Source organism: Bombus affinis, chromosome 15 (assembly GCF_024516045.1).
Source record: "Bombus affinis isolate iyBomAffi1 chromosome 15, iyBomAffi1.2, whole genome shotgun sequence".
NCBI lineage: Eukaryota > Metazoa > Arthropoda > Insecta > Hymenoptera > Apidae > Bombus > Bombus affinis.
In genome coordinates this window covers 5,573,744-5,597,479 of record NC_066358.1, presented here as the reverse complement: position 1 = coordinate 5,597,479, position 23,736 = coordinate 5,573,744, and the positions used below count along the sequence as shown (strand labels likewise).

Genomic DNA, 23,736 nt, shown 5'->3' with positions numbered 1-23,736 from the left:
AATCGCGTTTGGGGCTATTCTTATCTACTATTTATATATACGACTATCAATCAGCTGGTCGTTTCTCTTAATATCTTACCTACGCGAACTATGAACTTCAACATTGCTGTCTGTCTCCCTAGAAATTCTACTCTCTTTAAATCTAAATCCCATTGAACTTCCTATGGCAAATACGATCGTCTTGACCGCTGATTTATGATTGCCAATTCTAATACCATCGACTACTTTTGTACATCTTTAGATCCACTCAAATTATCAGCTTAATCGCCAATTCTATATTCCAACTTATTATTTTCTTTTCCTTCCTTTTCGTTTATCTATACCATTTTGCCTATCTAACATTTTGCCAATTTTGTCTTTCACGGTATTCTAAGATACGTAAGCGCGCGTACAATGAGATTCTCTTTCCCGTTAATTACAAACAAATATCACAATTATTAGAATACAAACTGTGTTTAAAGATATACGTGTAATATCAGAACATCTAATTTAAATTCAGAGTTTCACAAGCTTAGGTAACTTGACTAATCTACACGAAACTTCTCCATTATGAACCGACCTACTTCCCTCTCGCTCGACATGTTCTTTGCTCTTCTTTAGGAAAAGTTTTACGCGAAGGACAGACTGACAGTGCGCGTATTTCACGGCGTCGCCCTGCGGAAAGTCTTCGACGCTTTCGGTCGGCATTCTTAATTAAAAAGTCGACGGTTGGACGCGGCGCTGTTATTAAAGTTAAAGCGATTCGCGTCGCCGGACCTGTTCACATTTGGCCCTTCCAAGTGCCAACGTCGTCGCGTCTTTCTCACGGAATTTCTTGTAACGCTGCCCTCCGCGACATTTTACATTTTAATACTCTTACTGCGGAAACGATTCGTCGTCGGCGACGCGACGCCGTCTCAGAAAGTAGAATTCGTGGCGTGAGACGGTCCTCGAACCCGTTGGCCAGGTAGCTACAGGAGTTAGGTTGCTCGGCTTGGATTAATTAACATTCGCTCGCAAGCTTTTCGTCTACCGCGAAAAGAAATTAAGATTTTGGACGGCTACTTGCACTTATTTTATACGAACATACCAAAGGAGTCTGTGCAACTTACGCTGCGTGAATTACTTCTACAGTCACTTTTCAGTACTTGCAATTTTAGGAGGAAATGAAGATCTTTTTAATTTTCAAGAGTTCTTCACGTCGGTGTTCAGTTTCTCTAGTTGTTGATGGATGGTTGGTTAGCAATTTTAGAAAGTTCCAAATTCGTTCAATTTTAATTCTATTTTCGTCCCGTGCTAATAATTAATTATCGTAATTGTTTCTGGCTAGTTGTATTTTTGAAGGGGAAAGAAAGTTTTCTTGATTTTTGGCTTTTTTTATATTCCGTACTTGTGATTAATTTGTCTAATTGTTTTCGGGTAGCTGTAATTTTGAAGCAACAGAAAATTCTTTCCTTTTCATTGTTTTTCCGCATTGCGCGTTTTTCATCAGTTTTCCTAATTGCTTTTGGGTAGTTAAATATTTGAAAGAAAGGGAGAAGGTTTTTCGATTTTCAACTCTTTCTATAACTCACATTTGTATAATTAATTTCTCTAATTGTTTCCTGCGTAATGAGTCGCAATTTAGAGGCACAAGGCGATTCTTTAACTTCCAACTGTTACACAATTTCTTTCCTTGCTGACGTACACGGTGCTGCTGATGATCAAAAACCTTGATAAAAAAGTTAACAATATACAGTACGTCACTGACCGTCAGAGACTACAAAAGCAATTCCAAGACGAACTGGAAAACGCATCGGATGCCCATCCTCGCTTTCTTTTCTACCGGACGAGAAAAATTACCGTGCAGTCCTCTTAAAATTTTCCACTCGGCCCGGCCGCCATCGTTGTTCCCGCGCGAAGAAAAAGGTCCGCAGCGTCGGATAAAAGCTGCTGAAGAGAGCGGGCGCAGATACGGCAACAGCCTGGTCGGTTAACAATCGAGGGAACCCAGCCAAGGGGCGGAAGCGAAATAGTTTCCCGTACAAAAGCAATTCCCTGCCAGGCCAAAGAAGCGGCCGTTAAAAAAAAAAGATCACTCGGCTTTCCATCCTTCCCCTTTCTCTCCGCCCCATAATTCGTTTTAAACAAACTTATAAAAGACAAAGGAATTCAGGTTGGATTGTTCTCTGATTGATTTTGCTGGCATTCCATGGCGTAACATGCTCTAGAAACAGTCGCAAACAGCATTTGGGTTGGATAATTCAGCGAATTCCAACGCGGATGTGTTCACGGTAGACATTAGGCTGATTGTGAGCAAAAGAAAGCTAATTTATTCGCCATTGCTCGTAAAGGAAGCCCATCCGGTCCTCGGTTGAGCAGAAGCTTCCTGTCAGTCTGCGTAAGAACAGATCGTTAAAAAGCGATCTCGGAGTTTATTACGAAGAGATTCGATGGAATCGCGGAGATTGTCTCCGTGAATGTTAGGATAAGTTTGATGGAAAGGGAGTTTTTGTGCTTCTGGTCGAGGATTTTTGTGTGTCCTTAAAGTTAGATTTGGCTAAGATGGGAATTGAAGTGTGTCGAATGGAATGTCGGGGAAATTATGTGGAAGTTTGGATTTCAAATGGAAGTTGAGATTTTTACGCGCTTGCAGGGAATTCGAAGGTGCAAGCTTTCCAGAGAAAACGGGCAATTATTTGCCAGCGATTAATCGCTGATTTTCTATAACTGTTTGTCGTATCTCTGCTTTCTATGTATTAAATTTCTGTCGTTTATTTATTTATTGTATTTCTCAATTTTTATAATTAAATCAATACAATAATGCAAATTATACTAATACGAAATTAAAAACGAAATGCTTCGAAGATTTTCAGGATATCATTTCTTTGCGTAACAGGTCTTAAAACAGAGATTCCGAGCGCGATAGTGATCGCATAGTTTGTATCTAAATCGTGAACTCGGCACGAGTTTCGATTTCCCCGAGATAATTGCAGATAATTGCGTTTCGCAAAATTCCAACTGCTGCCGCCGCTCGGAAATTATTCGCCGCTTCAAATCGTTAGCCCAGAAATCGTATAATAATTCGCGGCGCAGCGCTTCACTGCCGGAATCGCGCTTCCGTTGCTGCCGTGTTTCCGGATCACAATTCCAGAGAAAGAGACAGAGCGTGTACGTTGTCGATCCTCGGTCAATGTATTCCATGTACACGTTACAGAGTCTCGTCGCGATTGTTAATAAGATGGAAATTCGCGAGTTCCGAAAAATCTCGATATATCGATCTCTTTTAACGTCAACACGATGAAGATTTTCCACGGATCTTTTTCTGGAATTGGTTTTCAGATGACCTAATATTTGTTCAAATATCTCGAATTGTTAAAACGGAGGGAATCGAAATTTCAACGTGTAATTCGTATTATTCTTGTCGCGTTATCTAAACTTCATCTGTTCTCAATAAAATACAGGAAATATTCGATTTAATAACACGATCTGCTGTTTATATTTTATTTAAGATTGTTTAATTTAATTGTTTCGTTTATTAATTAAATACAAAATGACGCGATGTTCTGCTGGAATTTTATTTTCGACACGTACAGAGACACGCTTGCTGCATTCCACGGTATAATTAGCGTCTCGTTGTTAAAGCGTCGAAGATAGCTTTCGTGAATCCAGAAGTTGCCTACGAGATTTGAAAGGGCATCCGCCTGGAACTTCAGTACGTGTCTTTGTAAGTTGAACTATCGGAAAGGCGTCAGTGACACGTGTTTGGAGGATCAAAACGTGTCCTCGCAAGTTAAAGCCAAGTTGAAAGGGTCTGTCTTTGAGTGTCTTGCAACCGAATTACGCAAAATGTTGCATAAAGGAACTGAGAAGCTAAACACGCTTGACAAAGGACACTGGTAAAACAACTGAATACGGAAAACATTAATATCAGGAATACCTGCATTGCTTTGGTAATTACAAAGACAGAAAATTTGATACCAGTCATTTCCACTAGTTTGGTAATTCTAGCGTTAATTATAGTAGAGTAGTCCATCCGAATAGGTCGAGAAATAAGGCAGTTCGGATAACCGAGCAGTTCTGGTAACAGAGGTTTGCTATCCAGTTCAGCTCTTCTTTTTATTTCGAACGTTAGGATTTAAGTGTTACGATTTCCTTCTCTCACACATAGAATTTATTTCGAATACAAAAGACGATTATGCGTGTTAATATCTTCATTAGAAGAATAGAATATATTTATTCGTATTATAAAATTAATTTTAATCATAGTTCGGATGAGAAAAGTCTGCAAAGTTGCCAGGCCAAATGCGAGTTTCTACAAAATTTTGTAGTTTAACCAACTAAAATTGTCGTTTGTTCAACCCCACCTCGCTGGAAAAAAGTTATCACCGGACGAAAAATTTTAAAAAATTCGACATCAGGACCATCCGAAGTTTTTCATTGATTTTTAAATGGAATAAAATTCTGGATGGACGGACGTGGATAAATCATGCACAATCATATCCCAGCTAAAAATCAGTAAAAAAGTTCATAGGGCGCAGATGTCCAATGTTTAATCATTTTCATTTGGTGATAACTTTTTTTTTGAGAGATGATCAAACAAGAACTCTGGGTGGACAAAACGTGGATAGTCGTATGCCAGTTACAAATCAATGAAAAAGTTCATGGGGCGAAAATGTCAAATCTTTTCAAATTTTCATATGCTGACAACCTTTTTTTGCAGAGTGGACAAACGAATATTCCAGTTGGATAGATACGGACAAACGAATACTCTTTGCTTCCTGTAAAAAATGTCCACTTGGCTGTGTCAACTTCACAGACCTGAATAATAGAGGCTTGCTCGTATAAACGACGTTTTATTCCCTGTATTCTGAAAAATACGAATCTGCATAAAAATCCGTCGTCCGCCGATCAGAAAATCCCTTCATACACAACCTCCGTTCCTTTCAATACAACCCCTGACATAGTCTCGAAATACTCCTTGCAATACTCTCTCCCTATTTGCTTCTCCCAAAGAAAGAGTATTTTACCCAGTGAGAAAAAGAACAGACAGGGTAGCGTGTTCCGGTCGGGCGAAAGAGGATGACCCGCGGCGCGTAAATAGCACGCGTTCGAAGAGCAAAGAAAAAAAAGAAGACGATTGGCTTACTAGATATATAGCTATTTCGCGAGGCTGTAGGCGAGCCTGTTGGAAGGTAAATTCTCGTTCGACCCTGCGAGAGCCCGCGAGGGGAACCGGAAGAGGAAAAGTCGCGGAACGGGTGGTGGGACGAGGGTGCACGAGAGGAGATACACGAGGACGAGAATGGGCGATGGTAGTAGCAGGTCTGCAAACACAAAAGAAAGGGACGAAAAAGAAGGACGAGGAGGGGAGGGGAGAGTGGAGCACAAAGACACGACACTGCGTTGCGCAGCTAGCTGGACGTGACGAGGGAGAGAAATATCCCGAGGGTGAAATTCATGGTAGAACACAAAGGGAGGAAGTGAATGAGATAGAAAGAGAGAGAGTGAGAGAGAGGCAGAGGGGAAGAGGTAGATGAGAAAAGAAGGGTCGAAGGTGGGTCGGATGTCGCGGAGGTAACAAGAAAATCTAGGGAACCACGAATTCCCTTTATGGTCGTCTAATTATTTATTCCCCCGAATCGTCCGTGTCGACGAAATTATTTATCCCGGAAGTCGAACCGCGTGATGGGACAGGGCTCGTTCGTACCGCTTTAGGAATGGCACTGACATCGATGAGTACTCTGACGCGTTTAAGCTTTCATTCGGTGATGGATTAAACGGCTTGTTTGAACCGTTTCAAGGGATGATTGAAAAAGGTGCTGGATTTAGAGATAGATTTCAATGGGACAGGCTGTTGAGCTATGGTAAATCAAATTTGTACGTTTTATTTTCGTATATTGAACGCGTACACCACTCTTCATAAGTATTTGGATAATTGGGAAATTGAAGCGAAGCTGGCAAATTATTAGGATTATTAGAAATTGTTATATCGCTTGGAATTAGTAGCAAAGTCTACTCGTTTCTCGTCCTATATCTGCCGTAGAACGTTTCTGATGAAATTGTCCCGCTCTTACGAATTGGCGACGGGACTTTTTTTCATTATAAATGGTATGTACGAGTAAAAGTAGTGAACTGAGATGCAATTAGGTAAAAGGTTGAAGCACAAAGAGCAAGTAGGATTATGTAATCTGTTGATGCGTCAGAACGGTGCCATAAGCGACAGTACTATAACGCGTGTGGCGCCATCCTATCGGACGCATATTTCGGATATACATATAGGTCAGGATATACGAAAGTATGTGCGACTCTGACTGATCAAATCCATAAATACGAATACAGAGAAAAACAATGATCATAAACATGGTCCTGTAGGATTTACAATTTTTCATTCTAAATGCAATGCTCTAGATCGATGGAGATAAATATTTTTACAAGTAAATCATTTTCGTTCAATGAACGATCGAAAACTTTTATTTACGATTTATTAACGATTTCTTTGCCATACCACGAACCTGTTAATTAACGTTTAATACGTTCGCAAGAATGAAGACAAACGTATCGAAGCTGTGGAATTTCTGTAGAGAATTTTACGATACCCAGGAGATAACCGAAGCCTCGAGTTTCCCAAGATTTTTCGATTCCTCTGGAGCGTTGCTCAGAACTTTCCAACTCGAGTCGATATTCGAGGCACGATCGAAGTATTGTTACCGATGAATCGGTGGAAAACTCACGGTGCAAAGTATCGAACAGCCATTATTACCTTCGATTTCAACCCTCTATTCTCCAGCCTGTGAGTAATGCTTATTACGTCTGCAGTTTCGATAACAAGCGTGCCCTTTTGTCACTATCGTTCCAAAAAAATAAAATAAAGTAGCTAACGTTTATGACAGAAATTGCTCTTCTCTTAGGACCACTGACGACTATTTTCGTCCACGAGCGAACCAGTCAGCATCCTTTTAAATTTTCCTGACGAAAATTAACTCGTACGTGAAAATGTCTGTCGAAAGATCGACGCTGCAAGGAAGTGTTATATTTCGATTTAAAAAATTGTTCATTTAACCTTTAAGAATGATCTTTAACCTCAAGAATGATCTTTCGTTTCTTTTATTCGCAACATTAAAACCACTGTTGTTGAATATAACGAAGGAAAGTGTGGTGTAGATTATTCCGACCAAATGGTTTTTATGTCACCACAATTAGAAAAGGAATCAAATGGTACAGAAAACTTGGCATTCAACTGCTTCTGGGAATTTCTGTTGTAAACGCTTTGACGGTTTACAAAATTGCAACAAGGAAGAATATAAATATTAGAATATTTAGACAATTATTAGTTGCAAAATTATTAGGGCTGTCTGACAATACAAAAAATCCTTGTCTTCGACGGAGTCAGCATAATATCGCCGTTCGGAAAAATGATTCCGGAAGAAGCATTAGACGCGCGTGCAAACTATGTTATGCGAATAAAAGACGTCGAATGGACCGAACAAAAGCACAAAAGAATTGGAAGAAAACAACAATTTATTGTCCAAATTGTCCCAACCAACCTCAGTTATGTATAGAATGCTTTAAAGTTTTACATTCTAAATAATTTTTTAATAAACCATTTTCGTATTGCTTTTATAACAATTCAACAGTTTTGTTATTATGGAATAATTTTTCAAATACCTACGACGATCCTTCGTAGGTAGTCAAATAAGCGACACCTGAATACGGGTGTCGTGGCAGTCAACGTGTTAATATATATTTATTTTTCAGAATGATTCGAAAATCTGTATCTTTTATATCTGATAGCAGAAACATAGGAAATCTTGCCGACAAAGAAATAATATTTCGAGTTCTTCGTTGTTGTACAAGCTTACATTCTCAAAGAGTAAAATATTCTTGCCGTAAGAAACGGGGGACGAAACATTGGGTAAAAGGATGAAAACAATTTTATTAATTTATTCATTATCTAGACGAAATAATGTGGATAAAAAAAAATAAATAAGCAAGGTAGGAGAGGTGAATAAACCGATACTAAAAAAAGCTTGCACACAGCTCAAAGGATTTTCAAGATAACAAACGAGAAACTTTATTTTTGCTAGCTTTATTGGATACGAGAGATCAGCCGTATAATATCTCGAAGCGGGAATTTCCTTTTTACATCCTTCTCGTACAAACATAATACGTTTATCCCTTTATCGTTTCATCGTGTACGTCTACCATAATAGTGTTATACAAACTTGTTCGTATTACTACGTATATCTTACATCTTGTAGACAAGCTTTGCCAACTCGAACGTTTCGATTTTTCACAATTTTGCGAAATTTTTACGATTTACATCGTGTTATTTGATCTATCTTCTTTGAAAACTATCTTTTTTGAAAACAGGTATCAGCCTCGATACAGCTTGTATGTGTTTAACACTGTTACATTATTTTCATGCTTTTAATCCAATTGTACTTTTCTAACGTTTGAAGGTATTTTTCTAGTGTTTCAATGAAATATAAAATAGTGGAAAAACTTTTTATGAAAAGGGGCTAACGCTAGATGTAATAAGTAGATATAAGGCGAGAGTAGTTTCTAGTTAAGTGGTAGAATTATAAAATTTTATAATGAAATTTTTCTTTATTCTGTAAATATAAGAGGAAGAAAGTTCGCTAAGAGTCATTACAATTATCAATTTAAACGTAGCTAATATTAAAAGATTAAAGCTTAGTATTAATATTAGAAGACTAATATTAAAACTTCCAACGCGATTTACCCTATCCACCGTTTTGTCTCGGCTTCACCATTTAAGTTTTTTTTCCAGAAAGCTTTTCAATTTTCATCGATATACGTGGTTTTTCGTTACGATTTTATATTAAATATCTTTCTGAAATATTAAAGATCCATTTCGTTCGCTTAACGAGGAATAAAATTGAAGTATAAAAATGCGACAAACGAAACGCAAACTTGCCTACTTCAAATTACGTTCTCTAGCGTTCTCTAAAGCGTTCTAAGTGTAGCTTGAAAATTGATATTTTCTTGTTCAAATTATTCTTCGCCAATACTGGTTTGTTAAATGTATTTGTATTTCTCAGTTTCCGTGTCTGTTCCATTTTCTGACAACCATTTCAAAGATTGAATCGTTCTCCAATAATCGTTCCACGTTTTTTGCTTTTCCAAAAATAATTCAAGCGCACGCGATTCTTCAAAATCATCGGCTACACAATCTACGTCGATCGTCTGCTCTAAACGTTCGTGTATTTTAATTGCTGGGCATTAAAAAAATAATCCCGCGATCGTGAATCCTATAAAATTATTTTCAGAGTAAAGGAGGGTTCGGTAAATGGAATTCGATTATGTTATCAGTTCACTGTGTTGGCACGAACGAGCTTCAATGAAACACCAAACAAAATTAAATCAGTACCCTCGCGATCCAGATAATATGATTCAAGTAACTTTCTTGTCTCCAGTTGGACTGTTTTCTTGAAGAAAGAACCGGCAAACCGTAAACGGAATATTTCCGGCGGGGTAAATAATGTCCGTTTTAAGTCTCCAATCTCTGCAACACAGATGCAATATAAGAAATTTTTTTAATTCGTATTTCCAAGATTTTCATTTATTTTACGGTTTCTCTTGCTTTTGTTATTTATGTACCATATCTTATTATTTATTGTAAAATATATAAAAGTGGACTCTAATAACTGTCTATGAGAATTAGTTTAATTAAGTTTAATAATTTATTTTAATTTAGTTTAATTGACGAATTATTATATTTATATTTTATACTGTTTCTATTTATATTTATATATTACTTTTATTTCTAAACAGTTTATTATGTAAGCTTGTAATGGGCGAGAGCCTAACACAACAACAACGACGACGACAATAATGATAATAAATAAATAATAATAATTTAGCTACAAAGGGAATAATAACACGTGAATTAGATTAAGTTCTAACTCCGTACATATTTATCTCGCATGGAAATCGTTATGTCACGAATTCTCGAGCTGGTTGCTGGCTGCCAACAGCAGCGTTACATCGGTGGAAATAATTTTGCCTCGAATATTTTAATTACGGCACATGCCTCTTCGTTCAAAACGACTTAATTAGCTGGCGTTGAAGGGCTTTAAATGCAAACCTCTGCAGAGACCAAGAACCTTTGTTTCTAACCTCTGCTCTTTTTTTATTTTCAACCAAGCCAACTGCTGAACGATATGTTTTCCATCTTTCACTCGTATCACCAACTTTCTTTTAAATTCTATTATTTTCGCCGGAATCAATTTTCGTTTCGATTAAATCGTACGAAATTGTCGTTCGGTATTTAACAACGTCCCTCTTAGTCGAGCGAAAGGTATTTTCATTAATAAATATAACGAATGTACAGGGTGAAATTTCGCGCGAAATAATTTTTCATATCAAGAGAAACATGTGGCGACAGAAAATAAAACTGTTGAGAATTTTGGATCTTAATAGCCGAAATAATGGTATAGGAACACTAAATTTACACTTGGGATTAATATTAGAATAATTATATATTTATTTGATAAGCGATTTCAAAGATATTCATCGATACACACTTGCACGCGTCTCAGCACTTTCTTCCATATCCGACTGTTAACCGACTGAATAGTTTACATACATTCGATATTCACATACAAGTATTACAACTACGCATCTAATCTAGTCTAGCATATAAAATTATACGTATCTCAATAAAAATTGCAACTTGATCCACTGCCAAATTGATTGACAAATTGGAAGAATAATTCTTTCAGGAATTGCGACGCTATTTACAATTTTCTCTTACATCGCTCGGATTGCCATAACATCAGCTAACGTTTGAATTTCACACACGATATATATTATACGTTTAATATCAATCACGATTCACGGTATCAATTGCGCGGATAAATAGGCTACTCGTTAGGTCCGTGTAAACTGTCAGATTTATTGCGTCCTCCGGGAGTAATTCCCGTGAAACGATGATTCATATTCGGAAAAATACGCGGGCTAGCTGCAGCTGCAACATGGCTTCAACGAAATTTTTTAATAAAACGCCCACCCGCATGAATTATGGTGAATTTTTAGAGCGAATGTATTAATGATGTCGCGTCGATACAACAAAGCCATCCTCCCACTCTGTCGACAAGGATTTTTTTGTTTTTTATTTTCCCCGTCCCTTGAATGTTAATACGCCAACGCGGATGCAATTATTCCGAAATTATCCTTTTATCCTTTTATCCTGTTACGGTTAAGTGGAAGCCAGAAATATGATCATTAAGCTACATTTTAATATTCTCAATATTTCCATATAATGACGAATAACTATTTGAAACATTTGAGGAGTACACAAAAGTGCACCTGTTTGATTCCAAAGCTAATAAAAATAAAATGTTGGCCTTTGCCAACGACTGCAAAAATATTTTTCGAAATTAATAAAATAAGTTCGATTGGCTATGAAATTGAAAGAACACTACTTTCAAGGTTTGTAAAGCGTGAATGATTTTGATCGATATCGTTCTACTTCTACGTGCTTCTGTAATATCAGCAAACGTTTGAATCGCATTGCTTATGGATATATTTGCTCATCGATTTATCATTCTGCGCAAAAAGATATTTTTTCTTTCATTCCATCCACTAAAACACGAACGTACCGACATGAATCAGAATAATTTTCTGATTTTTTAATTTCTATTTGAATCGCTCTTTTTTTCAGGTACACAGTTTCACTGGAATGGAAATTCCAGCGGGAATTTTCGAAAATATATAGACTCTGTCGATTTTATCACAAAGGGCTTGAAAGCTACCCCTTTTATCTGCCGTATGGATAGATTAAAAAGACACCGGGGCTATTGATCAAGAATTTATTGCAAGGATATTGAAAAACCTGGCTTGCGTAATAGGGCGAATGGCCGCGGGGTTTGCGGAGTGAAATTGCGGGGGTAAAAGTTATACAAAAGCCCTTCAGAAAGGCGGTGCATAAATGACATTGCATTTATATCGCGGGAATCGAAATTACAAAGTACCGACCAGTGTAATCACGGCCAGAGTCACGAAACGTGTCCCATGGCTTACGTTTTACCAAAGGCGCGTCGCCTGCGATGAGGTTTCCAGAATTTTTAGCTGGGAATCGTTCAAAGAAACCCGCGGAAAAGGCAAGCCAGAGAGAAAGAGAAATTGGTTATCAGAAAGATAATTACGCGTCACGATTGAAGTCGAGTAATTTTTCTACCAGCCTTCTTTTTCTAGCATTTATGAGTTTTTCGGTGATTTAAATCCAACTGTTGATTAGCGGATTTAATTAAACCATGAATTAAGCTGTCAGCGTTTTAATAGCTTATATCATATAAAATATACGCTTTCTCGCTCAAATACCTATTTTTTCTAAATACGAATATGTTAATTTTCATGCTGTTATTTGATTATGTTAATAATCATACGGAACAAACAGAGGTGTTTAGCTTTTATAAATGAATATAAAGATACTGGATGTTGTTTGGTACTTCTTATAAATTGTGTTTAATTAAAGGATTATTAGTAATTCGTTAAAAAATTCTGCACTTATTTGGAATCAATATTTTATGTGCAATATTTCTATGCTCTCTTGACAGCGAGCTTTTTCAAAGATCTATTTGCCTTTCTGTTTCTAGCGTTTCAAAATATTTGCGGCTTTTTAGACACTAAATTCAACATTTTGCTTGTTGAAATTATTTTTGCGAAAAAATCCACGATAATCAAACCAAAGCCAAGAAAGGTCAGGAATTTTTGTCACTACGAAGAGAATATTTAAAGATACGCTTCTTCATTAGTTTCGCCATTAGTTTGCCACCTTTTTCTCGAAATATTTTCCAAATTTCCAACTTTAAACTAAAGCCGTGACTTTCTTTTTTCAACGCTCTGCCGCTTCTTTCTTACGAAATACTGTGGCGGTATTTCCAGAAAAATTCACCGTATTCTACCAAATTCCTGTCACACCGAAACGAACCGCATTCAAAATTCACAAATTCGGCCAATTCACCCGATCTTCTTTGACAGGACCTTTCCACCCGTTTTTTACGCTTTCATCTTTCGGTACGTGTACGAGCGTTGACGAGATCGCGCGAGGAAAAGAGCAGAACGTTAACGACGACGCGTGCGAAAGCCGAAATCGCAAGCTGCGGCGAATTCTCGCTGGGTTTCGTTCGATAAACGCTGTTTGAGCGGCGTACTCCTTTCTGGCTTACGCCAGCGTGCACTGTAAAATATAAAAAGAAAAAACAAATATATATATATATATATATAAAGGACGAAAGGTAGAAAAGGTGAAGTGCTTTCGAGCTCAGCGGTGAAATTATTTCGAAGAAATTACTTAGATGTGTTTTAAAACGGACGTTTGAGCGGTCACGCTTCTGCAAGAAAATGCGTTTCTCTGTGAGTCGCATCTTTACACATACAGGGTGTTTCAAAAAGAATCATATTTGGAGAATATCCATTCATGAAAAGCTTAGTAAACGCTGATCGTGATATCAAATCGATATTAATTAATATCACACGCAGAGAAAGAAAAGGATATTTGTATATTTAAATCGAAGAATATTTTCCACATTATTATGTATCACGTCATTGTATAACTAATACAATCGTTCTCATATATCAGATCTAACGAAGAATTACCTGACGACAATCGATCAGTGATGAATTTTTTCTCTTTCATAATTCATCGCCTGCTTCTATCAAGCTTTCGATTTCAATCTTTTAAAATTCCGGTTACTAGGCGAAAACTGGCAGTGTTTGAAACCGAACACTTTCGAAAAATCGCATTACTTACGGGATAACCGAATATAATAAATATGCAGATGAAAAATTATGTAAATTAATATTTGTATTAAAATTAATAGCGAGATTAATCAGCCACTTTGATTCATGTTCATTAAGGTCTTTGTACGTATTTTAACGAGTATTACGCGTTGCTAAAATTTGACCCGAATTTTATCCACCAGAGCGAAAAGCATGAAACGCGAGTAATGAAATAGAGACGAAGCTTCGCCGGCTGATTCATTGACTCGCACTACTAACAAGATTAAATTCTCTATGTCTTGAAAAATAAGCCTCAAACGACATTTTTATATACGAACTCTTCTCATTATCTTGATTTCTAGCCGTTTAAATATCTCACACATTTTCTTTAATACGCATTATACAATATAAACTTTTCCTCTCGTGTTTCATCCCCGGTTTTATTTTCATCTCTTCTCTTTACTTTCGTGCGTCGTCTAGTTGTTTATTTAACGAGAATAATTACACGAAAAGGCGAAGTGTACCGTGAATATGGCGTTTCCTTGTTGCAAGAGAGAGAGATATTTTTCTGAGCAAACTTCTTTCGTGGACAGTTGAAACGCTCTCCAGAGAAACGTATTTTTCGAACGATGTCTCGCGTCGAATATAATTCCTCGTCTTCGTGTGTTCTCCTTTCTGTTTGCCCGTTAAAGGAGCACGATTTAAGAGAATAATTTCCGGGAGTGAACAGCGAATTCGTTTATACGAATTCGGTTTTCTCTTAGAAACGGCCGTATTGCGAGAAAAATATTTTCTCGAATAAACGATATGGTAGATTGTTTTCACCAAGTATGCCTGTTCCAATTTCATACATATGTATCGTATCAAATAAACGATAACCTTTTAATGAAAACACCGTGATCGTAAACTACTCCAATAACGAAATACATATCGGGAATTTTAGCCTGAAACAGAGGGAAGTTTACATTAAAGAAGAGATCGACTGCAATCACTGCGAAACTTGATATTCAAATTCTCGCAGAAATATATAATTTCTAAATATTGTGAATTATAGATTAAATCAAGTACATCGTTATTTTACAATATTGGTCAAAAGGAAAGAAGACAAATAGTAAAATGATTAGGAATGTTCGTCATAAGCGTGGATTTCAGATTCCGAAATTTCCGCTTTGCTAGTTTAATTCGCTAGATGGATAAATTCGTTGCAACAAATGCACCATATAAATCACACTTACATCCACTGCGTTTGAATCAAAGAATTCCAAGCTTGTACACTGTGTGCGCACGAGTAACAACCGCAAACAATATGTACGTAGCATGTTATCGTAAACCGCGGTCTAACGATTGTTCGTTCCATTTCAGAGGAGGTGTTCGGCTCGAACAAGGCTTTATGGTTCTCTCCAAGCGGCAGTAAACTGGCCTTCGGTTACTTCGACGACTCCCATACACCGATCATAACGATACCGTTTTACGGCTACCCAGGAAGCCTGACGTTCCAGTACACGTCCGCGATCTCGATCCATTATCCTAAGGTAAGCGTTCGCATGGAAAACTGCATGCAGATAAGGACTGGCTCGACTTCGTTTTCGAGGTACATTGAATTTATGATTTTCTTTATAGCGTATGATATTTGTCGAGTAGAGTCAAAAAATAGTAGTTTTATGGTGCTGCATAGTGCGGAATTTGAACGAGGATTCGAGGCAAAAATCAAAATTCACTGGTCACGTTCGCACATACGTAGGCAACGTTCGCACGTTCCACAGTGCTGCATTTGAAAGAGGATTTGGCACAGAGATTAAGAGACGCATATAATGCGCGGTTTTCCTGACGTTTAATGTCACAGAATTCGACGTGACAGCCTATTTGTCCTATCTTTGTTAGTATTTTCACTGCTCTTTGGCTCGGTTGAAATATCTTGAATATTTGTTTCTTTGCGTAACCATACACGGTGGCGTTTGAGTAAACAGTGCGGATTCCGAGAACAGGCTTCCCAACGTTTCTTAAGTGACAAGCAGAGATTATTTATCCTCTCTGCCGTTTCGTCGGATATTGTGCCGACATTTAGTAAGGACCAGAGTTTTCACGTTTTCTTGGAATAAATACGGCGAGAAATCCATTTTTCAACCAAGTCGAGATTGCGAATGGATTTGACTAAAAAATGAAGAGTATCCAGTTTGTAGTAGAAATACATTACATAGCAATGCGATATGATATCCTTTTGACGCAGAGGAATCAAAATTACAGGATGGTTTGAACCTTACGCATACAGAATCTTTTATTTATCTACTTATTTCGTATAACAGGAAAGAAATTTCCATCAGAGTTTCCATGTAAACAGTCAGTCACATTATGATGATAATAAAAATTCAAGGAAGAAATGAAAAAAATGTGCATACTCATAGAGGTCGTAAAATGGATGAGTTTGATATGCCTGACGTAGCGAAGAAATTAGAAATACGCTTTGTCACGATATTATTTCTATAATTATAATTCGAGCATGTTTACCCACAAACAACACATTCTTTGATTATGATGTTGTTTAACATTATGGGCACTAATGTTAATAACAATAATATTGAAAAATATTATTATAATCCGAGCTTAATGCAAAGTTACGTCATCAAAGTGTCAGAAATTCCGTGTGAACCGAAAGAAAATTTAACCAAAGGAAGAATCTTGTTGCGGCCTGTCTCGCATTCTGTTTGATGTTTCACGCTATCGCGGATACGAAAACTACGCTAGCTGGGTTGACGCTTGAAGACGCGTAGCTTTTGTGCTTTCTAGAGACTACATCGAATTTTAGAAAATAATTTGACGCGTGCACAAAGCGAAAAGCGAGCGTGCAACGAATATGCGTACGTGTCTTCGGTCAGCTTTCGCTCCTTTTCCGGTTATTTCAAGCAGAAAGCTTTATAGAAGTTAAGAGAGGATGAAATGTGGAAGGAATTCAAGGTACTGACGTTTTAAATAGAATCGCGTTTAAGTTGAAATTTGGTGAATGGATTAGAAATGGTTGGATTAGAATTTTCCATTCTGCGTGAATTTTTAAACGTAATGTTAAAGCAAAATTTAACCGTTTTATTATAGTCCAACCTGCATGAAATAAAATTTTTGTTCTGTGCTTCGGATCATCTTTTTGTCAGAGCGTAAACGTTATTTCTTTCTGGAAGAAATATGGAATATGAAATTGCTAGAAATTTGAACGTTATTTCTTTTGGAAATCTAGGCACAGATATAAAGTATTCAGCTTGTTATTCCAGATATATTATGGCCATTATTTTACAGTTTCTGACAGTACCGTTAATATTCAGTCGGTCTACTGGCTTTTTTCAGAAAAATGCTAGAAGTAATATATGAATTGAATTAATTTCTTTTCTATTTAGATTCCAAATTAAAACGAACGTTCCATCATATTGGGAAACGTCGCATCAAGCGATCCAGACATATCTGTGCTAAAAAAAAGCTCATGAAACACGCTGAATTTTATGTTTCAGTATTTATGGACGCCAATAGCAGTCGAAGGATTAAAGATCATTAAAAATATCTGTTCACTCTAGAGTTTTTCTATCTGTCCTGATATTCTCTTTCTTGGAAATTTTTTTCACATTCGGACCTACCTGCCTACAAATCGAACAATTTTCGATGATGTTGCCATTGGCTTTTTTTTTAACCAAAACATCACGTACATATTAAAAGACCAACTGACACAGAAGCATCTCTGGGTACTGGCGTTTCTCGAAACAGCAACAAAAAAGGAGATTGATATCGTCCGTGCGAGTTACGCATACCCACCGCGAGATTACATCGGAAAAACTTTGAATCCGCTGGATATTTCGTCCACGTGCATGTTCCTCCGTGGGTTAAAATAAGGGTCCAAGCAACCGAAACAAAACACCAGGGAATTAATATCATCCGCTCGTGTTGCCAGTTTCCCCGGCTATTTTACCGGTTGAAGGAAGACAAAGAGAGAAAAAGGGGGAGAGAGACAGAGAGAGAGAGCGAGAAAGGTCGCTCTAATTTTTGTCTTTTCTGCGAAACTCCGCGAGCTAACTGAAAGCTGCGTGTCTATTTAATGCTTCGAGTTGAAACGTTCTTTTTTTCTCTCCCTTTCTCTGGTCGCTGGTTTTTTCGTTTCGTTAACAAACTACCAGAGGACCACCGGTTTCTCGTGGACGCGTCGTTTAAATGACAACCAGGTCCACTAAGTTAGGTACGACTCGTTCATAAGTATTAGAACACCTACTGACTTTGTACAGGCATCGTAGTTGATTCACATTGTTAGGGAAATTAATTAATAATAAATTAGAAGAGAACAATTAGCTCGACTAGGATTTCGTGCAACGCGACGATACTTTAAGTTAACTTTGTTACAGACAGGCTGGCTAAACCAGACGAAAGAGACCATCTAAATAACCTTGTCTCTCATGAAATGAAAAGCTTTTATGATACAGTTTGAATGGTCTGAAAATAGGAATACCATGAAGCACAAATTTTCTCGCAGAATCATTCTTTTTTCATTTTTTCAAGCTTGTTAGTATTTGTTATCCGACGAGTGTGTGTTCTTTTGTATCTGATAGCGGAAAAATTTTATTAAAATACATTTGGATGTAACTCATGATCTTATATACAGGGTGGTTGGTAATTGGTGGTACAAGCGGAAAGGGGGCGATTCTACGCGAAAAAAGAAGTCGAAAATATAGAATGAAAATTTTTCGTTTGAGGCTTTGTTTTCGAGAAAATCGACTTAGAAAGTATTCATAGAAATTTAATTAGAAGAGCAGAAGTATGTGTTGAATGTGCAGAATGGGCAACATTTTCGGCAATTTTTGTAATAATAAACTTTATGATTACTTCATATTATTTCATTATGTATTCTTAATTTTCCGTTACGGCAAAAACAAACTTATACTGCGATAATATCCATCGAGACAACGGTCTACGGTGAGATTCATTATAACGAGACGTGATAAAGTGCACGCGTACCGAGCGAAAATTCAAAATCGATTTTCTCGGAAACAAAGCCTCAAACGAAAAATTTTTATTCTATATTTTCGATTTCTTTTTTCGCGTAGAATCACCCCCTTTCCGCTTGTACCACCAGTTACCAACCACCTTGTATAAATGGCAACATATTTATTACGATATTGTACCTTCAAAAGAAGTTCGACAATTTTCTATCGATTTGTCAAATTTACAATGTGTCCTCCATCGAACGTCCCATTTTGAATGTCCCAATTACAAAAAGGGACGAGTGCCGAACAAAAATTACGCAACAATAAAATTACATACAGCCCACCATTAACTCCAGTGGCTTTTCATTGCAACTTCTAACGAGTCCGGTTTTCTAGACAACTTCAACTTACACAATTTAACTCGCACGATCGTAGCGCGGTTGACAACGCAGTTCGTTTCATCGTTAAAGCTCACCGACCTGTGTAACCATGTTGCATACAACGCCCTCGAGGTGTTACTCTTTCCCTAAGGCTTTTCCATCAGGCTGATTCATTTGTCTTTTCGGTTTATAAAGAGCTTCTTTGACTTTCTTTGGTCTTCCACGAGATAGTTAAAGATTGTTATTAAGTTACACAGAGAAAGAAAAAGAGAGAGAGAGAGGTGGTTGGTTTGAAAATTGCTTCGTTGCCGAGGGTAACCACGTGTTGGCAGCCACTTAATCTCCGTGACGGATGAGTATGAAATATGTACGTGGTCGAGCATACTTGCGAAATGTGGCCGTCAGTCGCCGCCGTTTACTATGTATCAATTACCCCTGGAGACTCCATAAGCCAAGTACTCTCTGGAAAAACTTGGCGAATGGTTTTCATTTTCGAGTAAAAAGTGTCTACGAAAAAGTATCGACACGCAGTCTTCCAAGGAATTCATTTTCCAATGAACTTTTTTATCGGATTCTATACTCGTAGCATGAAATTTTTGTAGTCGTATAAGAGCACTATGACTCAACACACTTGGACTCGATTAATTAGTAAGTAGATGTTACTACAATAATGTATGTACTTCAACGTAAGCAACGCAATGTTGTGTAACGTCGATTTGTTGAATTTCAAGAGATTTCCTCTACTTTGCTTCTAACTGAACATACTTCCTTGAGTTGCTTGGGGATTTTGACTCTGTTACGTGATTCGTTTAATTTTGTGTAATTTAGTATCGCCTGGTGTACTGTGAGCGGCAGGTTGCAGGGTTCGCAACACGGAGCAGCTTCTCGTTGTAATAGAAATTTGTGCGTTAGTCTTCTGTGTCCAATTAGCAGTCTGAGTAGCTTGACTTGATCTCTTCTATTGTACTCTACTTTTATTAGTAAGCGTAACTGCTTGAAATTTTCTGGAATTTTGCATCGTCGCCTTCGATCTTTCTGTGTAATTATTAAACTCGATGATCCTTCTTCAACTTTATGTAGAATTTTTAATTCTTCAGGAAATATATATATTCGTTAGTTCATTAAAAACAGTCCCACTTTTTGCTTAGCTTTTTATGCATAGTGGGATATGTTTTAACACAGCTCGGAAAGTCGAAGTTACTCGTAGTCAGACAGCTTAATTTTTAGAATTTTGTTTATTCACTTGACAATGCTATGCACTAAAGATAAATACGTAAATAAGCGAAAACAAAAATTTATAAAAATCAAAACGCATTAGCAAGTTGTTAACACTGCTGTGATCAAGGTTGGCGAATTGTGTGATGCAGTGAATTTTTCTCTCCCATAACTGCATACGTTGTTTCTTTTCTTAAAATTTATTACGAGTGAACAAAATGTTTTATAATAAAAAAAAAAACATATTACTTGATGTTTAACACTAATGTCGAAGCTGAATAAATGGTGGGATTGTATTATATGTATCACATCCCATTCTGTACAACTTGAGCTTTTATTTTATTTGAAATCGTCAGCGTCAAATGTTTCTCAGAAGCTTGCTAGAAAAATCAAAGGCACGGAAGAAAATTTCCTTGCTTTCAAAGAAATAGTTTGGGACATTCTTCTATGCAGTCCAATTTTTCTGAACTTTATCAAACTTAGACTATAAAAGTAGTGACAGCAAGATATGAATGGAAATGCAACTATTCCATACACGTATTCTGATAAAAAAAAAAAAAGGATCCATTTAGCGAAGATTGAGAAAAATTGTTCCTCCCTTCTGCTAGACCGTTTCTGGCATCGCACAGAAGGAATCGAAGATTTCGAAGAGATCCACAAGTCGAATACACGAGGATCTCCGCGCGATTTTCACAGCGTAAATTTTACCTTGAAGTCTGAGGAATTCTCGGAGATCTCCGAAATTCTGCTACGGCAGAGGCTCGGTCGAAGTTGACGGTGAAAGAGATGAAAGGGAACCAGCATACGATCGAAGAGGGCAGAAGCTAGCGCCTGTGTAATTTTTAATGGGTTTTTAGAAGGCAGGATTGATGCCGCTGATGGACAACAGCAAATATTGCCCGGTGAAGAAGCTGCTGCAAGTTTACCTGAGCGATGAATAACATCGTTCCTCTTTAATGGGGTTGCTTCCTTGCGCCTAGTACTCGTGGATCCTTTGCAATTCAGACAAGGGACGGATCGTGTATTTAAGCTTTGTTTGGCAAGAGACAAACTACGCTATCAACTTTTCATTCGATACGATCCAAGAAGCGATCGTTTGCAAGCTAAGTTTCAAGTTTAGCAATGTAAATAAAGAGAATTAAAATGCAACTAAGCGAGCCTCAGCTACTTTATTGGTATATGCGAAGATAATACGCCACAATCGCGATAAATCTTTTGACATAATTGAGAAGAAGGGAACGATTAGTTAGATACAAAGAGTGTAAGAGTACACCGATTAAATGTTAATGTACACCGAGGACGCACATCTTTTGTTTTATATTGTTTCATCGAATTTTCCATGATCCATTTTGTTTTATTTCTATCCCCATGGTTATACATAATTCAATAAATTAATACGAAAGAAAAGATGTTGTGCATCTATTATTTCCTTATAAAAGAAAAGAAACCTCTGGGACAACCTAAAGTTTGGCCACTCGCAGTGGAAAATTTTCATGTTCGTATCATATAAAACGTTGTGATAATCCAATAAGCGAAACAAGTGTCCATAACTCAGAAATAATTACCTCGATTTTCAAAGAGGTAAACTTATACAAATTTTCATCGACGGAATTTCGCTCCTCTCAGAGGATAAACCGAGTTTAAACGACCTGAACAACAAACGCCACGGATTCGATCAATACCGAAGGATGAAACGACGAAATTCTGACGTGAAGAAGTAACAGGCGTTCCGGCATGCATACTAACAAACCCAGAAATCCAGTGGTAAGAAAAACTGTAACAAAACCAAATAACAGAGCCGGGAAGGAGAAAAAGCAACTGCGGAAGTAAAACGGGGCAAAAGCTCTTGACAGGGGAAAAAATGGGGACGGCGAGGATTCCCGGTGGTCGTTCGACCAACATCTTCGGTGCGTTCTATTTTTTTTCCAAGTACGTGTCCGCGAAAACTCATTTTCCGCCGGACAAAGTGGCCTACTTTGATACTCGTCACGAATCTCAAGTCCGTGGGAGCAAAGAGTCCATTTAAAGATTACAAAGATTGCACAATGAAGAGAAGATTGAGAAGAAGAAAGAAAGCAAACGGATAAAGAATGGCTAAAGGACCAATCTGACGGACGAGGGGGGAAAGCAGAAGAGAGGATTCGAGGCCTCGATACCGAGGAAGATTTAAATTTCCATTTCCTAGACCGATACACCTTCCTCGAGGCGACGTCTCTTACCGCGCCGGCACGCTTTCTTCGTGTTCTGAAATGATTTTTTCTCCGCCGATTCACTCGTCTGTGGCTTCGTCGATTTTAACCAGACGGAAGAACGCTCGATTTCGCGAAACGAGACGCGTTTCGTTCCTGCCTCCCAGCTGCATTTTTCTTTGTTTCGATGAATGTTGCAACAAGGACGCTTTATTCTCGAGTATCATGGAAAGGCTAGTACCTTGTTTGCTCGTGAGTATTCTTGCCTTCGAGCCTTCTACAAAAGCGAAATGAAAGCGAAGTCGGAATGTTAGGACGCGGTAAAGTAAATATCAAATTGTAGTTCCACGTTTATTCGAAGCGTTGCCACGTGCATGGGAAATAAAATTTATGAAATTTCGCTTCGCTCCTTTTTTAAATACGCCGTATGTTCTCTCCAATTTTTTTCCGTAGAACGGCGGTAGTGTAGGTTCCGTGAAAATAGGGAAAAATATGTTGTATAAATAGAGAGGCGTAAATGTTTTAGTGAAAGTTGTAACAGAAATTGTAGAAAGAAAAATATGGAATGATAATAGTGGACTAGGCTTTTCTTTAAACAAGTTACAGGGGTAGATTGGTATCTATAAATTATATCGATAATGAAGGTAAAAAATAATGGGATGGTTTTCTTTGTTCGATTAAGGTACAGGTAAATCGATATTTGTGCCAGCTTTATTTGTGAATACGTTGTTGGAAGTTGATTTATATGAAATGTATGGAATTTATTATATTACGAATTCGTTTGCCGATTTTCTTTAATCCGACTTTAGCAAAAGTGTTGATCCTGATGCTAAAAGTCGTTCTTCGGTGTCAATCAAAAATTATCCTGCCTGATAAATTCAATATGAAAAATTGGAGTATCGTAAAATAGATTATATATCGTCGAATTTTAGAATGCGAGAATGCGGCATAATAATCGCTGGAAGCGTCAGTAATTCCACAGTTTTACACGGCTATATATTTCGAACAATGCTCACCGATTTCCCCATAATAAATTTCAGGCGCATTGACTCGTTTCCTACCCAATTGCCCCTCTGATTTTTTGCTTTCAGCCACCCCTTTTTTCTACGTTCCATCTACCCTTTTCGTTCCTCGTTCTCAAACGCCGCCCAATCTAAAGTATCCTCTCCTTTCTGTTTTTTCCGCTCGGGAGTCTCGAACATATTTCTTCCCTCTTTTATTTCAGCCGTCGTTCCCTATGCATTTTTCAACCCTTCGGTGCCATAGTCTTGTTGATTTGCGGTAAACCACGGT

At 37.6% G+C, this 23,736-nt stretch overlaps 2 protein-coding genes across 8 annotated transcripts in view; both read left to right on the top strand.

Annotated features, from left to right (window-relative positions):
- Positions 1-23,736, top strand: part of LOC126925044 (venom dipeptidyl peptidase 4) — a 512,928-nt gene that overhangs the window by 201,192 nt on the left and 288,000 nt on the right. For all 7 annotated transcript variants that reach the window (XM_050740197.1, XM_050740202.1, XM_050740200.1 and 4 more), the window contains one exon: positions 15,070-15,239. In XM_050740197.1, coding sequence (XP_050596154.1) covers positions 15,070-15,239 — 170 coding nt within the window. The remainder of the gene's footprint in view (positions 1-15,069; positions 15,240-23,736) is intronic.
- Positions 1-23,736, top strand: part of LOC126925057 (14-3-3 protein epsilon) — a 296,135-nt gene that overhangs the window by 239,051 nt on the left and 33,348 nt on the right. The window lies entirely within an intron of this gene.